Here is a 17,583-nt window from a genome sequence, read left to right on the forward strand (position 1 = left end):
GATCCGTTTTTTTATTGGACTTTGAGAAAATCATGGCAACCAATCAGACGGCTCATTGCAAGAGTGACTCTGCTCCACCTGACAGACGACCAGAGAGATAAAATCTCTTTGTGAGCACTTTTTATGAGACCTGTGTGTGTGTCTGTGTATGTGTGTGTATGTGTGTGTGTGTCTGTGTATGTGTGTGTGTGTGTGTGTGAGAGAGAGAGAGAGAGAAAGAGAGAGTAGAACAGTTTTCAGGAGCTCCACTGAGGTCCAACTCTAAAGTCAACATTCTATTAGAATAGTAGAGATAGTTGTGATGTCAGGGGTCACGACCTCCTGTCTCGTCCTCTGAGGATGCAGTTTCGTTGCTGCGATCAAAGGTCACATGGTAACAACTGACTTGTCTCCATCACAACCGAGCAAAACCTGCTGCGATAAGATGTAGTGGAAAGATTTTTGGAATACACACACACACACACACACACACACACACGCACTCCTAAACTTAACCTTAAACAAGACTGGTAGTCTTACTGCAGGCAGTGTTTATCCCAGAATAGGTCTGCAATAGATTAAATAAATCACACACACACACACACACACACACACACACACACACACACACACACGCGCCATCATCTGTATTGAAATCGTTCTCACTGACGCGGCTGTGATTGAAGTCACTTCCTGTTTTCGTGTGTCGTTGCTGAGTCAGGATCCATCATGTTGCGAGTGTCCTCGTGTCCTGTATGACCTCGAGATTCCTGATTTTACAAGAGTGACGTGGAGGGTCAACCAGTAAAAGACAGAGTGGGACCTCTGTCCTGTCATTGTCCAGACTGTGTCTCCCTCTGCTGGTCAGCTGCCGAACTGCAGCCTGGACCATCAGGAGACTGATGGAGGAGGGAGAGGAAGGAGGATGAGGAGGGAGGGACTTGATCAGTTCTGACCATGATGTCACGTGACGGTCCCATGAGTCACAGAAAGATCGGTGCACAGGAAAGGTGAGAACTTGGCTACTTCCTGCATCAGGTGGGATATTGGTTGGGTCTTTGAGCTCCTGAATACTCCTTAAAAAATTACTGCGCTAGTTACAATGTAGCATGGTGGTAAGGTGTCATTCCTTGAATAAGAACTATTTGGTGGTGTTCATCCTTCGAGGGTCCGGACTCTGCTCCGCGGTCTCAGAGGTGAGCTGTTGGTCTCCAGATCCTCTCCTCGTGGCTCGCTCTTGCTGAGGCTGCTGCTCAGCTCAGTCTCCAACAAGTCAACAGATCCCACTTGAGTTCTCCTCCCGTTGATTTTCCAGAGATCTGACTTCTCCTCAGCCTGGCCTTTCCACCTCCCCCAGTTCCTCTCAACCAGGGCCAGCACAGCTCACTGTCTGCCAGTTTCCAGGTCCCTCACCCGGATTTGAGGGACCTGCTCATGCCTTCTCTGGAAGGGTGGACTTCCTCTCCTCCACCTAGTCCAGTTCGGCGGTCCAATCAACAACCTCATCTCGCTGTTTGCTGCTCTTCAAGCTGGTAATTAAACTGCTGGTTAGTCATTTGCGCTGACATCACAACCCACAGCGGAATTCTGAGTCCAAACTCTGGAATCTGGAGATTAAAGGCTTGAGTTTAAAGGAAATGAATTGTTTGGTGCGAGCTGTGATGATGACCCGCCCTGAGAGCCCCCTGGTGCCATGGGGTGCACACTCAGTGGACTGGAATTTAAAGTCCTGTTGTATGTTTTTTTTGTGTGTGTTATCACAAAACCTCTGGGACTAATCTCTGACTTTAATCTCAGAGTAGACAGCTTTTGCAACAACAACAACAACAACAACAACAAAAAGTCAGTTTCAGTGAAAATTCTGTCTCATGTCGGTACTGGCTCAGTTTTAAGCTGCTTCACGATGAAATCCTGGAGCTGTGGTGGTGAGTTACTGCCCCGGGCCACTAAAGTTGTGAGCTATTAGAAAGAAAATCATATTTCATTAATCGAATACGGGAGGCATAAATTGAATTTACTCATCAAGTGTCTCTGTTAATGTGGTTCATCTGGGCTGTGCATGCTGCTGCACGTCCCTCTCCGGCTGGCTGGAGCATTGAAATCTCTCCCCAGGCAGCAACCTTCATACCTGATGCGCATCCAACTCTCCACCCTGCTGTCTCCTGAGGTGGTTGTCAATAAAGTTCACCAAACTGTCACCTAACATGTCCCAGACAACTGCTTGACCCGACGGCTTGTGGTAATTTACCGCTTCTTTTCTGAAAATGTACAAATTATATTTACTGAAATACGAATCACACTGTGCGCTCGTCAAGCTAAAATTGTTTCTTTTCGTTCCTTTTTTGTTTTTTCCCCAGTAGTACAAACGTCATTCACCTGAGGAAACTGGAGTGTGACACAGTCTGGCGACAAGCCTCGATCTCAGCCGTCGATGATTTAATTATGAGGTGGTTTGAAACTCTGACCATCTTTGGTCTCAACAGTCCGCTGTCAGTTGGAGAGATGACCACGCCCCCCCTGGGTCGATGTAACCAATCAGGCATCGGGATCGAGATGAGCTGGCAGTTAACACCGGAATCCGGAAGTGTTCCAAACACAAGAAGCTAGGCTAACACGCTGTGAAAGATCGGCTGTGTGGACGGAATTTTTTCCCCCCCGAGTCCTTCTGGATTTTCTGAGGTGAGTCTCAACCACTGACTGGTTTTAAACCCGTCGTTTATTCCACTGCAGCTCCCGGGAGCTAATGTGTCGCTAGCATGCTAACAACAACAACAACAATAACTTCTGTTAATTAACGCGAGTCTAGACGTGAAACGTTGTTTACATCAGCAAGGAACGGCGTTGAACGAACAAGTTGAAGACACGCTTACACCAAGAAGTATATGTGAACTAACCCATTGCCAGGAAGTAGACGCACCCTCTATGCCAAAGGATGCCCGAGGCAACTAAGTTAGCATATTAGCTCAATTTTTTCCGACTGAGCTCAAGTTTACTGACTTTTGTCTAGTTCCAGCAAATAGACGAGTTAGGTTACGTGACTTTACCAGGCTGTCTACAGGTTGGTTACAGTTTATGACGTTATGATGTTCAGACGACACGAGCAGTGACTGGAGGGCGTTTTCAGGCTGGTTAGCATGCTAACATTGTCCCGAATGTTGAATATTAATAGTTTGGATGTTGTAACCGAACAACGTCGCCTTTTCCTGTACTCTGGGCGCCGTCTAACACCAGGAGCATGACACAGCTTCCCTGAGCGGCCACGCCCCCTTCTCTCGCAACACACTCACGAGGCTGAGAATGATGAAAACAGAAATATGTGTGTGAAAGGACCGAAGAGTTCAAATACTGCTGAGCCCCACAACCCCCCTGTTCTGGTCTGGCACACGTCCCATCTAATCTCTCAGTTTGTATTTGAGTCAATTAGAGGTCGGCCACTGATGACCTCATCATCGCAGAGTCTTAAAGGTCGCTTTGAATGATTCTCACGGTGGGTAGATGGGGATGTTCTGGGAAAATATTAAAGGCGGTTCACTTATCTTTTGAACATCAGTCACTTACTGTTGCGTGGTCCCAGACTGTGTAAATGTTCAGGTCAGTCTGAAGTCTTGTGTCACCATGGAAACCAGCCACACTTGGCTAGAAGCACTGGGGGAACTTGTCCAAATTGTCCAACTAGTAGATGTAAACACAAGTGTTGAATGATTGACAGGCAGGTGGGGGTAGGACTCCGCCCCCTACTCTGATACTGTGTTGTTATTTGATGGATATTGATATGATATTGATTATTCCTGTTTTGATTTGGGATCCTGGTTAAATAAAGCGTGTGTGTGTGTGTCAGCAAGAGGTGATTGATGTGTTTGACATGGAGTTGTCCTGTGTTTGTCCAGCAGTCACCATGAGTCTCCAGTGGACAGCGGTCGCCACCTTCCTGTATGCAGAGGTCTTCTTGGTTCTGTTGCTCTGTATTCCCTTCATCTCCCCCAAGAGGTCAGTATGCTCTGGCTGGGCTCTGGCTGGGCTCTGGCTGGGTTCTGGCTGGGTTCTGGCTGGGTTCTGGCTGGGCTCTGGCTGGGCTCTGGCTGGGGGGTGTAGCTGGACTCTTAACTCTGGACATCTGCAGCTTCACTTGCTTCTGTTTCTATCAGTTTAACTTGACTCTTATGTTTCTACTAAATTCTGATGTTGACTTTGGCCACTAGATGGAGATGCAGCCTCACGTGTGTGTGTGTGTGTGTGTGTGTGTGTGTGTGTGTGTGTGTGTTTTCCCCCCCAGATGGAGTCAGATCTTCAGGTCTCGGATCATCCAGACCATCGCTCTCTATGGAAACACATCATTCATGGTGGCCATGGCCATTCTCGTCTTTCTGCTCATTGGTCAGTTCGTCTGTGTGTGTGAATGACAGCAGTATGTTCTTGTTTCAGGCTTGATGTTTCAGACACATGATTCTCTTGTCTAAATGTCCTCATGCTGAATCCTTTTAAATTACTTCAGAACATTACAGACACGAGGTTTTGGGGGCCTCACACACACCCGCTTGTGTTCTTCACTAAAACGTCACATGATCCAGTCAAGTCCTTTATGTGGACAGTGTGTCTTTACCGGTGAACTTTGACCTGTTCTCATTAAATGTCATGACAGCGTTCTTGGTGTCTCTGTGTCCAGACGCCTTTCGCGAGGTTAGCAAGTACAGCGTGACCGAGAAGGTGGATCTGACCAACAACCCGACAGCCATCGAGCACATCCACATGAAACTGTTCAGAGCTCAGAGGAACTTGTACATCGCTGGCTTCGCCCTGCTGCTCTGCCTGTGAGCACGTGTATACACACACACACACACACACACACTCTTATATCTTTTATTTGTGTTGACATTTAATAGATGAACCATCTCAGGTGAATCTCATCAACATCAGTCTCTGGACACAGGAAGCAGCAGTCAGTTACTTCTATGTCCAGGAATGAGCACCTGGACGCAGCCGTGGTGGAGGGAACCTGCTGATGGTTGATAGGACTGGGAATGAGTGATGTCCCAGTAATCACTGGGAATGAACAGAGAGATGAGAGACTGAATATTTGACAGACGCGTTAACAGTGATGGCGCTGAAGGTGAAAATATGATGTCACAGCTTTGGTTAATTAGCAAACTTCTGCCTTGAGAAGCTCCTTTAGCTTCGCCCCCGCTGACTTCCAGGAACGGGGGCAGTTATTCTTTATATTTGACCCCTCAGCCCCCATTGTGAGTTCCTGTTACATCATCCGTCAACTTGATACACACACACACCCCTCAGCAGGGAAATGTCAGGGGTCACTGTGTGTGTGAAGTACTCAACCTCTGTATTGGGTTGTATCACAGCTGACCAGCTGTTTACTCGCATGCACACATTCATCAACATCATCCCTTCCTGCGCTCCTACTGTAACTCTTGAAATTAGACCCCTGACCCCTCACCCACCACCCACCCACCCAGCTGTATGACCACGTGGACCCCCAGAGGAAGGAGGTTTCTACAGTTGGATCCAGGTTGCTCGGTGTCAGCAGTTATTACTTTGATGTAGCAATGAAATTTTTGCCCAAAGAGTTTGTCTTGGTGTTGAAATTTAGGAAATAACAGTAGGCCACGCCCCTTTTCTGTTGAACTTCCTGCCCCCTGGATCTGCTTGGTGCTAGTGGACGTAGCTTCTGTCAAGAATAGACTGGGCACCTATTTTTAGTGGAGTTGTGAAACGTTAACGTGCCGCTGGTGGAATCATAGTAATGGCCATCATCAGACTGATGTAAACAGTCCTGTTGAATAAAGCTTGTGTGTTTGAGTTCCTCCTCCTCGCCGTGTTTGTGTGCAGGCTTTTGCGTCGCCTCTCCACGCTGCTCTCCCAGCAGGCCATGCTCATGGCCTCCAACGAAGCCTTCAAGAAGCAGGCGGAGGGCGCCAGCAACGCTGCCAAGAAGTACATGGAGGACAATGAGCTTCTGCAGGAGGTAACGCACGTACACACACACACACACACACACACACACGCTCTTAACCAGGGGACTGGAAGGGATCCCTGTGGTGCAACCTTTTCATACTTAAACACATCGAGCCTAACAAATAGAAAAATATGGAAATGTGTTTCTAAAATCAACTTCATGCTCGTTTTTGTTGCCGAGAGATGGCGGAAGGAGGAAAAGATCCTCTGAGCTCCTGACTGTGACATGCTGCTGCTTCATCTTTTCACCAGCGGAGGGAAGCGCTGATCTGAAGCGCCCCCCCCCCCCCCCCCAATCTCTTTTTTCCATGGTGCATCATTGGAGCAGCGAGCTCATTGGCTACTGGAGGACACAACCTTACTCTTCAGGACCACTGACGTCACAGTAAACCGCAATTATTTGGTTGCTGGTGAATGACTCGCTGCTCCAATCTCAGTCACTTTCGTTTTTCTTCTTTTTTCTTTCAACTGAATTGACAGTTGGGTTCCCGCTTCAGATGGGCCGGGGGTCCGTCTACCTGGGACGCGCTCACGCTCACAGGTCCCTCACTCAAAATACATTTAAATCACCTGAAACTTCCTGCTGAACAACACACTCACACAGGACCCCGGTTATTAACCTCTGTTACGTCACACATGCGCATATGTTCTCCAAATGTGTGTGTGTCAAATAGGGTTGTCATACTGAATGGTAAGGAAGGTACAGTATGCATACGAAACGCAATTTCTTGGTTTCACGGTGAACAAACGACAGATTGTGTGTATGTGTTCGCTCGCACACTCGTGGTGGCGCAGAGCAGCACTGCTGGAGGAAATCTAGGATCAGCAGGGGGAGGCTGTGCCTCCCTCTGTAGCGACTGACGCCTATGAAACCTCTGGAAAAGAAACAACAAAATGTTTAAGATCTAATGAATCGTTAGAAAGTTTTCCATACTGGAAATGTAGAAATGTCATTGCTACTATAATTGTTTGTTAGAAACGTAGTAATATTTAATGCTTTTTAAAAAAAAACGAATCGCAATCCATGATAGGAACCAGATCCTGGCTGCTGGGAACCTTTTCAACTCGAGTGTCAAACAGGTGTGAATGCCAAACGCTCCTCCTATGGACAAATGCATACATGACGTCCACGCACATGTGTGTGATGAAACCAGAGTCCTGCAGGCCCGTAACTCACTCGCCCGGCAGCCTGCACATACGACCCATTAGTTCTGCTACCGGACTCTGGTTATTATTAAGGTCTGCCGTTCCAACCTGAATCCTGCATATATGACAGCGATGTGAGGAGGAACGTCCATGGTCGCATTCCTGACTGAAGCCTCTCTCATGACTTTGGTTACATCATCCAGCTCTCTGGTCTCAGTCTTCTCACTGCTGCTGTGCTTTTCAGAGAATTATCTGTATCAGGTTTATGAATGCTGTCCCTCCTCGCCTGGCCGTGACACCGTCTCTCTCTTTCGCTCTCTCTCTCTCCGCCTGGCCTTCGGCGTAGCATCTCCCACGCTCCCTCTCTCTCTCCGCCTGGCCTGAGGTGTAGCATCTCTCCCTCTCTCTCTCCGCCTGGCCTGAGGTGTAGCATCTCTCTCTCTCTCTCTCCGCCTGGCCTGCGGTGTAGCGTCTCTCTCTCTCTCTCTCCGCCTGGCCTGCGGTGTAGCGTCTCTCTCTCTCTCTCTCTCTCTCCGCCTGGCCTGCGGTGTAGCGTCTCTCTCTCTCTCTCTCTCTCTCTCTCTCCGCCTGGCCTGCGGTGTAGCGTCTCTCTCTCTCTCTCTCTCTCTCTCTCTCCGCCTGGCCTGCGGTGTAGCGTCTCTCCCCCCCCCCCCCCGCCTGGCCTGCACTGTAGCGTTACCGCCAGCCATCACTTGTAAAAATCCCCCCAGGAAACTCTGGTACTTTTGGACACTTTCCAGATATCGTCATTGTCATGGTGATGAGTTTATCTTTCTAAATGCTTGTCAGCTTTAGGGAAAGAGATCGCTGTCAGCCATGTTTGCTCTCTGGTCCCATCACCAGCTGCGGCGTTGGGAGGTGGACTGAACAGACACTTTCACTTTCTTGTGCCCGTTCAAGCAGCGAACGAGCAAATTTTTTTTCTACATCTGTAATGGTGACTTTGTTAGGGGGAACCAAGAGCCGTCATGTTTCTCTTCCTAAGTAGCTTTGACTCCTCCCCGGAAGCTGACATGGAAACAATGTTGGTGCAGAGATCCAAGCCTGACGAAGGGTTGGATGCAAACGGGGAGGTGTAATCGCTGCGGGTCATCTCAGTGGACATCAGAACGGGCGGGGAATTCTAAGTGACATGTTTCGATCACGTGGCGTGTTCCAGCCCTGGCAGCGACTTCAGTTACGTGGTCATCGTATCGTAGCTGGGAGCATAAAGAGCAGCTGTGAGTCACGCTGAGGTCAGAGATGTTTGGTATGAACACCTGTTCGTCCCTGACGGGTGGAGCTGAGCCTGAATCATCCTCTTTCTCCTCCTCCTCGCAGGAGTTGGATCTGCTACTTTTACCTTCCGTCTCTTTGCAGTCAACAATGTCACCAATGTGATCTCATCAAGTTCTTCAGTTCCAAACAGGAGACGCATTGGGGGTTAACAGTTAATCATTGGGTCCCGCAGTTAAAGAGGTCCGCATGTCACAAGCACTCAAATTGCTCGGTGCTGGTGTTGCTGCCTCGTCCTTGACCTTGGTGACAGCTGACCTTTCAAAGCGTGAACGATGAGATTACAGCTGTGTGGCACAGCCAGCAGGGGGCGCCGGGGGGCCTGAAGCCTCAACAGAACATTTAAGGAGGCGAAGGTGAGGAACCGGAACCTCCAAGGTTGTGGTCCCACCGTCTAGCTCTTTGTCTGCTGTCTCTCCATTAACATCTGACTCATCACCTGATGAACGTTCTCCCGTCCTCGTCGTCTGCCTCTGATCATCTGAGGCCTCTGACGGCGTGTAAACACTGACGTAACTGTCCTCGCTCACTCACGTCCATCTGTGTCTCAATAGAAACTGTGTGATGCTGGCATTGAGGTCCCCGAGGGCGGGAAGAAAGGACCTGGCGTCCAGGAGGAGAACAAGACTCTGAAGGAGGAGGTGAAGAGCCTCAAGGAGGAGCTGGAAGCCACCAAGAAAGGTGAGGCAGAGGAGAAGAGTGTCAGGTTAGAAGGGTCAAGTCAGAGGGTCGACAGGCCGGAAAACATTGATGACCATGTTTGTTCACATTCTTGTGCTTCTCTGTCGTTCGTGAACGTGTGTGTGTGTGTGTGTTGCAGCGCTGCAGAAGTCTGACAGTGACGTCCGGGCGATGAAGAAACAGGCTGGAAACCTGACGATGGAGTACGACAGGCTGCTGGATGAGCACAGCAAGCTGCTGGTAACCTGCACACAGTTCAGTCTGGTAGTTGACGGACTTGAAGTCCAGCGAGAACAAATTTGTCTCTCGTCCACAACTGTGATTTGTAGGGGGATAAGTCAGTGTAACGTAGTGTTACTCTCTCACACACGCACCCACCCTCAACTCCAGATGACCTTTTGTAACTCAACTAGTTCGACCAATTAGATTTGAATCCGTGTTGCTGGTCCAGCTGAACACCTGTCAGTCATACAGCAGCTGACCCAGGAGGGTTCTGGTGGTGGGTCGGCCCCCTCTTTAACAAACAAAACCTGATCTAAATATTCAGTCATAGAGTCCTCACAAAGATACAAAAAATATGTCGGTATTATATTTAGCTAGTGTGTGTGCAGTGAAACAGCAGCTGGTCCACCTTAAATCTCCCCGGCTGACCACACACACACACACACACACGGATCTTCTTTCCACAACCTTCCTGTAAAACCCCCAACCTGAGTCAAACGCTCCTCAGTTTGCTGTCTCTCCAAGCCCTGCAGCCCTGCTCTGCCGATGAAGAACCCAGCTGATGAGTCCAGGTGTTCAGAGGAGGGGCCACGGGTTTCTGAGTTAACGCTCCGCCAGAGAGCGTTGGTTTTTCTTAAATGCTCTCCAGACTTCCCGGTTCCATGGTCGGCTCAGTTTCGTTTTGTGCTGCAGGGGTGGGGGGGCATGGAGGGTTCCCCTCACTGTAATTCTATCCAGGGTCGAGCCATGAGGCGCATTCTTGGGGTGCGTGAGCACCCTGTGAGGCTGGCTGAGAGGGAGACACGCGGTGTGAGATCCGTCTTGTAAAGTAAGGACGTGAACTGGTTCCTTTGTGGAACCGTCACATCCAGTCGCCAGAGGACAGATCTTTGATTGGGACGGAACAAACAATGTTCCCAGCTGTGGAGTGGAGTCAACCTGTTAGCTCTCTCGTATCATTACCAGTGTAATATTAATGTAGAGGTGGAGCAGTGGTCAGCACTGCCCCCCCCAGCAAGAAGGTTCTGGGTGGAGCCCTTGCTCCAGCCCGGGGTCTTCCTGGGTGAGTCTGCATGTTCTCCCTGTTCCTGCGTGGGTCCAAAGACAGTCCACAGTCCAAAGACATCAAGAGGGACCAGGTTAATCCAGACTCTAAATTGACCGTAGGCGTGGCTGGGAGAGCCAATGGTTGTCTGTCTCTATGTGTTGGCCCTGCCATGGACTGGTGACCTGTCCAGGGGGAAGGCTGCTGGGATAGGCTCCACCCCCACCACCCTAACAGGAGAAGAGGGGGAAGATGGATGGATGGACGGATGTTAACATAGTTAAAGAAACTGCCAGGGATCTATGAGGAACGATTGAAGGAGGAGAAGAAGCCTCCACTGTGTTCAGCTTAAAGATCACTACTGACCAGAACCGTAAAGCGAGGTCAGAGGTCAGGTCAGATCCAGAGGTTCTCTTGAGGACACGTCTGTGTCATGAATGCCTCCTTGTCCTACGTCCAGGAATCGTTGGGCCACAGAGGTCAGATGTAGACGTGGCTCTTTGTTCTGTCAGGATTCATAGAAGATTCATGGTAACTAAGGCAGAGAACCCTGGATACAGCATGGCGGGACAGGTTTCTCATGTTTGGATTTGAAGAACCCCATTTGTGCCTCCGTCATGTGACCGTCATGGCTGCTGTCATGGCTGCTGTTGTTGTCCGGTGTCTTCTGAGTTGATATGGTGGGTTTCTCTCTACTGCTTTCCATTTCTGACTGGTAAACACCAGGACGCCGGCGCTGCTCACTCTCTGTCGGCGTCTCTGGACCCTCAGCTTCTCTCTCTCTCTCCTAAACTCCTGACCTCATCCCCACGGCGCCGTCAGTGACGTGCTGAGTGGATGAGCTGCCCCACACCGTCCATCCTTCATCTCAGCAGGACAAACTTGCCTGTGCCGCTTGTAGCAAACCCACAGTACCGCCGGTAACTTCACCGCTGAAACGTGCCACAAACCCAAGTGGTGTAGGTGTGTACTTGTATACGGCGCAGGGGAGTGATCTGGTTACAGGGCACGCCTTCATAGTGGCGTTCAAACTGCTCCTCACAGGGGGCTGATATACTCCGCTGCCTGCAGGGGGCGCTGATAGTCTGATGCTCCGTTCTTCACCTACAGGCCAGCAGCGACAAGAAGTCTGACTGAGGACGACCACCGCAACAATCTCCAGGTTCTCTCATCTTCATCGTCCTCGCCGTCCTGCCGCTTCTGCCTTCACCTCACTGCGGGGTCATGTGACCACGCCAGCTGTGATTGGTTAATGGGACTGTAGGAGGTTTCACCAGAAGAGTGAGAATGTCCAACTGTTTGCTTTCTGTCGCTGTTCCAAAGAGTTTAGGTTTTTTTCTTCTGTCACTCTGATGTCATCAACAGGTCACACACTTCTTAATATTTCCATTGACCACTTCCTCTAAGCAAACTTCCTGTAGGTCTCATTCCAAAATAAGAGTCACACCTGCGGTGCCATCGATGCTTACAAGTAGAACATTTTTTTATGTCCAAAATACACAACTTGCACGCTGTTCATCAAGACTTGGATAAACGGGATGAGCGTGGATTCTCTGGTCCTTTCACAATAAGACTTGAGATGAACTTTATTGTTGTTGGTCTTTTCACAGTAAGAGTTTATGATTCAGCTTCTCATCAGAGCATCAACACTTCATCAGCTAGTTGGCGGCACTCAGGTCGTCGGTGAAATGATGTGTAACGGTTTCACAGCTCCAGCGACTCTGAATCTTTGTACTCGTGTCTGAGTGACATTCGGGGGGGGCCTTCAGAAATGTACTGCTTTTGTTTTGAAACCTTTGCTGGAGACGTCCATCAGCTGACGGCGTCTGGGAAGGTTTCTCTACAATGTTGCTCAGTGTCATCAGCAGATCAAGCTCCTTTTCCTTCTGTTCCATGTCATCGACTCTCATATTTATTAGGTGACTTCTCAAAGTGGGGTCATTTCATAACTTTTAATTTCATGTTTACTTACTTAAAAGCTTTACGCACAAGAAATCTGATGCCCGATCACTGGCGCAACCCCGGATACAAAACACGCACGAGAATTGTTTTCTATTATCTTGTGGCGGTGTTCTCATGTTTTTTTTTCAAATTTTAGTAACTGTTTTCTTCTTTGGTTTTCTTTCTGGTTCAACCTTCAACCCAGTTTAAGTAGAGAGCTAGCAAGGTTCTGGTGAATGTAGCGTAGCAGCTAATGAGCCGGCGCTTTCCCTTGGAGGCTGAAAGAGCGACTGCTGCCCCCTAGAGGCCAGAAACCAGATCTGTCACTTCATGCAATTTGTACGACAACCTGCGTCTCGTCTGCCTGACGCTTCTTGTCTCACATCACGTTGAACAAAGTCATTCCTGATTAGCTTCTTTATTCCCGTTGTGGTTTTCTCCATGAACGTCACTTGTTTCTTCTTTTTGGGGTGAATCGAATCGATGTGTAAGAAATGTTGAGGTAGGATGAGTCACGTATGAAAGTGAGGATAAACGCGTTTAAAGCCTGAAAATGTCATGTGTGTCATCACTTACAGGTCTGAAGCGGCAATGATGTCATCAGCATGTTCAGTGAAACGTTTTCAGTGTTTGTTTTTTTTCTTCTTCAATAAACGGATAAGAGACGAAAACCGCAGCCTCGCCTGTGAATTGACTTGGTTTTCCAGGTAGTCGCTCAAGTTCAGTTCCGACCGTGAAGGTCGGTCCTTCAAACGTCAACGAGCTGTTAGTTTGTCCTGTTGTACCTGCCGCTCAAACGTTAGCATCACCCCATCGAGATGCTCAACGGAACGACAAACGTGTGGCGTCTGGATCGATCCCGAGCTGAGGGCGTCCAGCTCAAGTCGACGATGAACATTCGGAGGCCCTGCCTTTGCTCCCCGAGAGGTTTCACGCCTTCGTTCTGCAGTGAATTAACCACGAACTCTCCACCGGACAGCCCTCGCCGCTGATTGCACCCAGAACGATTTGATCTTTTCGGTTTATTTGGGTTCTCCAGAATCATCAGACACTTCAGCAGCTGCTGAGCAGCAACGGCATCTCGTCCGTTTGAGGCGTGAAACGGGACGTAACCGTGTGCCTGCCGGCGGGAGTGAACCTGCTTCTCGTGTGCGTCTAAACTTAGCGTCCCGTCTTCACCGCCTCGCCGTCTTAATAAGGCAGCTGCTGGTCTGAACGGACGTTTGGCATTAAACCGGTTTTAGCTGCTCTGGCGAGCCTGTGGATCAGCTTTCACAGCCCGGCAGCACCTTGTGTCTAAAACTGCTGACTGCGAGCGACTCAGGCGGGAACTTTTTTAAGCCTCCAGTATTTCTGTCTGCTGCTTCCTGGTAGCAGAGCTGCAGCTGCTGAGATTCACTGTCACACGTCCCGATGGCGACGGCAGGCGGACGGAGACTTTCCTCCTCCGGTTTGGTCTTTTAAATGGTGGAGCAGGACTACAAATAATGGAAAAACTACAAACATGAAGCCTGATGAGCTGAAGCCATTCAAACTTGAAGCAGTCACGATGCGAGATTTGCTTTTTTTCCATCTTCAGACTCCATCACGCCGCCTTATGTCGGAAGGGAGGCCGCAAATGAAGGGAGCCTCACTAAGACGCTCAAGGTGTAGAAGTACCTCCGTAGAACGTTTCCCCTCGCTCACAGACAGAGTCTCTGGCATCGTCATCATCTAGAACCCCTGGTAACCATGGAGACGGATCAGCTGTTTGTCATGACGTTAGTTTATTGCCATTGTTTGGTCAGTGGTGATCACAGTACAGCATGACGACCCTCGCAGGGGTCAAAGGTCAATGAAACACAGGTGACATCACTGGGGCTCGAAGCCAACTCTTGCGTCATCGACGCGGCAGGTTTGGCTGGTGACTCGCTGACGTCGAGCCCCGAGCGTCGTCACGGCTACTCGAGCGTCTAATCTACAGCTCTGATGGAAGACTGCTGTTCACAGGAAGTCACAGACACTGGTACAGGAAATGGCCCACTCTGGGGCGAATGACGTCGCCGCCAGTTTTGGGCGGGAAGCTTCTGAAGGGACGGTTCAGTTTCATTGAGGCGGAGAGAAGGAGCGCCAGATGAAGGGATGAAAATTCCTAAATGACGGAAGTTCAGAAAAATATCACGGAAAGTTTTGCTGCCAATTGAATTTCCTCATTTTCACAAGTTAAAGTCAATCATGAGTTCGGAGAAACTCAAGTTCACCTCCCGGCTTCCACAAATATTTTAGAGGAATATTTTAGGATTTCGGTCGTTTTCGTCGAATCTCTTCAACTTAGTTTGAAACCGTCATGGCGTCAGTAACCTTTGATTCCCGCCCAAACACGGTTTGGTTCCCCGCCAGAGGAGAACGCCACCTGCTGGTTCCAGTGCTAAAACTTGTCCCCTGCAGGCCCCGGTAGTTGCTGTTCAGACATCAAGCGTCTTGATCATGTGACAAGAATGACACCCACACATTTTTTTTTCCTCCTCCTCTGAAGGGAACCAGATGAACGTTCGTTCGACAGTATCGGCGCTCTGCTGCCAGAATGTCAATTCAGCGCTGTTGGTTTTTTTTTCACATTTTGATAAAATAACAGAGAAATTCAACTATAAAGTTCGGATTGTGCGGGTTCAGGTCAAACCACCACACCACAGTGATGTCACTGTGATGTCACAGCGAACCATGTGGCTCAGACAGACTGAAGGTTGAAGGTTTGTCGGTATTCAAAAGAGGAGCGTTCGATTCCGGAACATCACCAGTTTTTGAAGAAACCAGATTTTATCCCACAGAAAGTCAGATGTCAACATTTGATCCTCCGGACTTTCGATCGTTTAATTTTTGAACGTCACGATTTAAAACCTTCAGCTTCCACCACTCCAGACGGAGGCAACGCCCAATAGTTGTTCGTCAAAGGCTTCAAAGTTGGAGTTCAAAGTTGTCTCCTTTCTGCAGGGAGACGTTTCAGCACAGTTCCGAAACCTCCGTCAGTCTGTCCGTCAAACGCCGTCACCGACTGCTGCAGTTGCCACTGCGACCGCCGTCTACTGCGTCAGGGTCCGATCGACGCGCCGCGGTTAGTTTTTGAGCGCCGACACTGTCAAACTGGTTTTGGCAGATTTAAGAGCACAAAGACAAAATGAGAAGAAACAACATCTAAGTTCTGTACATTTCATCTTTACAACTTAGTTGTTTTTTTTGTTTTTGTTTTTTTTTTCATATTTTCTTTAGTGGCTGCAGATTTGTATTTACAGTTTTCACCTGCTGTCCTGCCTGACTCGACTCAACTAGACATGAACGTGTTAATGTGAATAAAAAAACTAAAAATGTCAGCTTGATCAAAGCGTTTACAAAATACTTCTCAGGTTAGTTCGTTAGTGAAACACTGTCGGCGGCGCCTTCGATCTCTGCTTATGTTGATCATCACCTCTTGTTGCTTGGCAACACGATTAGTTACTACTTTTAGAATCAATTCAATCATCTCTGGGTTTAAAAGCTAACGAGCTAACGTGCTGATGTGTTTCTGACTCGTCTGAGCTGGACTCCTACATTGACCATATTTGGTGACGGGGCATCTCCATATATGGTTGTTACTCCTTCAAGTACATCAACCTATCACGTCACGGTGCTTCCTGTCTTGGATGCTGCTTTAAAGTGCTGTCGGAGTCATTGCGTTTTACAAAAAGCGTTCAGGAGTCGTGGTTTAAGTTGGTTAATGTCCGCCGCTTCGAAACGACGAAGAGTCAATCCAAGATGGCCGACACATCTGTCACATTACAACAGCTACAGAGGATCATGGGTGTCATGGAAATATTAATAAAACATTTTCTTCATGAACGAGCATTTAAAATGTCAATCTAGGGTTTCATTAACAGAGATTAATTAATAAAAAGCTTGAGTACTCTTTTCGGGACACTCGTGGTCCTCCATGTTGTTGTAAGCTCCGCCCATCTTTCCTACGTGAGTTGAAGGCAGCAGGTTTTTGGTCTTTTCTCTATTTTGATCCTTGATTTTAAAATGTCAGTTGCGTGTTGATGGGACGTCTATCCAATGAGAGGAGCAGATATTTTCAGTTTTTTGAGGTGATGATGATGTAGTGGCTTGGCGTTGAGTCGTTGGCGGTTTGACGGGGAAAAAAAAAACAAACAAACAGAAAAACAAGTATCACTTCAAATCTAGAACTCTTGAAACACCCGAGCACTTTAAAAACAAACGATTCTCCTTCACCTCCACCACCGTAACATCGCTGCATTGCAGCAACCCGCCAAAATAAAAGTCCCGCTCCCCGCTGATTGTTCACGTTATACAGTTGTACGCAACTCTGAGGCCTCAGGGCGCCAACGTTCCGTCACATGACATGATATCACTTTTCCTCAGACATCAGGGAAAGTTTTTTTTTTTTTTGTATTCATTTCAATGAGTCCAATGTTTGTAAGTTGCCATATTTTTATTCGCAACGGAATGAAGAAGCAACTTCCTGCCTGCTGGCGGCGAGGCGGACGCTTACGAAGCTGAACGATGGTGTCAAAGACTTAAGATGTGAGGTCGCTGGCGGCGTGGCTTCGGATGGCGTGTTTGCCGGCTAAACATGAACAATCAGCCAGAAATCATTATCATTGTTGATGATGTCATTGTTACATACTGCATCAAAGATAATCAAAGATATTCTATTTATATATTTTGTTCGTATCAGTAAAATAAATCTCTGATTCGTTAATAAAATAAAACAAAAGGATTCTTGTCAAAGTGCAGCGACGTTATCGTACCACAATGTGCAAACATATGTATCTACAATTGTAATCATCCCTTTCCGGAGCGGTTGCTAGGAGACAGAGTTGTAGACACGCCCCCGCAGACTGCTGATTGGTGGGTTATAGACCAGAGCTGTACTGGGATTGGCTACTCAACCGGTTGGACTCTAAAGTTAAGACAACAATGTAAAGGCAACGTAAGGCGTCACGCTGAGTTCCGCGGCCCCCCCCCCCCCTCCCGTCAGCTGATGGCTGACACTGAGACGGCGTTCTTGGTTACCGTACGCCCATCAGCGTGTTTCTGTGGCAACAGAAGAACACGATCGACAAGGAAACCGAGGAGAAAAAATACTCAAGCAATGAGAGTCTCGTTAGCAGGAATAAAACATTTGGGTACCGATTTTTACCGACTGCACTTTCAAATATAATAAACAGATCAAAACGATGCTGAATTAACGACGTCACGACGGCGAGTAATGATCTGCCGAGTCAGCCACCATGACGACGAGTGAACGACTTTTAAAAAGCTGTTTTTGTGAA

The 17,583-nt window shown here is 48.4% G+C and overlaps 1 protein-coding gene and 1 long non-coding RNA gene across 3 annotated transcripts; one reads left to right on the forward strand and one right to left on the reverse strand.

Moving 5' to 3' along the window:
• Nucleotides 1-167: 167 nt before the first annotated feature.
• LOC147255437 (uncharacterized) lies at nucleotides 168-3,178 on the reverse strand. The gene is made up of 3 exons (XR_015117836.1): nucleotides 2,356-3,178; nucleotides 2,108-2,237; nucleotides 168-1,938 (listed from the first exon to the last, which is right to left on the reverse strand). It is a non-coding gene; the product is annotated as an uncharacterized LOC147255437 (long non-coding RNA).
• On the forward strand, nucleotides 2,400-12,953 carry bcap31 (B cell receptor associated protein 31). Of its 2 annotated transcripts, none has more exons than XM_086213173.1 (8): nucleotides 2,400-2,658; nucleotides 3,870-3,966; nucleotides 4,253-4,353; nucleotides 4,643-4,787; nucleotides 5,821-5,956; nucleotides 8,943-9,069; nucleotides 9,209-9,309; nucleotides 11,447-12,953. In XM_086213173.1, the coding sequence occupies exons 2-8, from the start codon at nucleotides 3,875-3,877 to the stop codon at nucleotides 11,471-11,473; spliced, it is 729 nt and encodes a 242-aa protein (XP_086069299.1). In that variant the 5' UTR covers nucleotides 2,400-2,658; nucleotides 3,870-3,874; the 3' UTR covers nucleotides 11,474-12,953. The 2 variants fall into 2 exon arrangements, with proteins under 2 accessions (XP_086069299.1, XP_086069298.1); XM_086213172.1 differs by having other exon boundaries at nucleotides 2,411-2,658; nucleotides 3,867-3,966.
• The last annotated feature ends 4,630 nt before the right edge of the window (nucleotides 12,954-17,583 follow it).

This window comes from Aulostomus chinensis, chromosome 9 (genome assembly GCF_037954235.1).
Source record: "Aulostomus chinensis isolate RoL2024-O1b breed Wild chromosome 9, RoL_Achi_v1.0, whole genome shotgun sequence".
In the NCBI taxonomy this organism is placed as follows: Eukaryota; Metazoa; Chordata; class Actinopteri; order Syngnathiformes; family Aulostomidae; genus Aulostomus; species Aulostomus chinensis.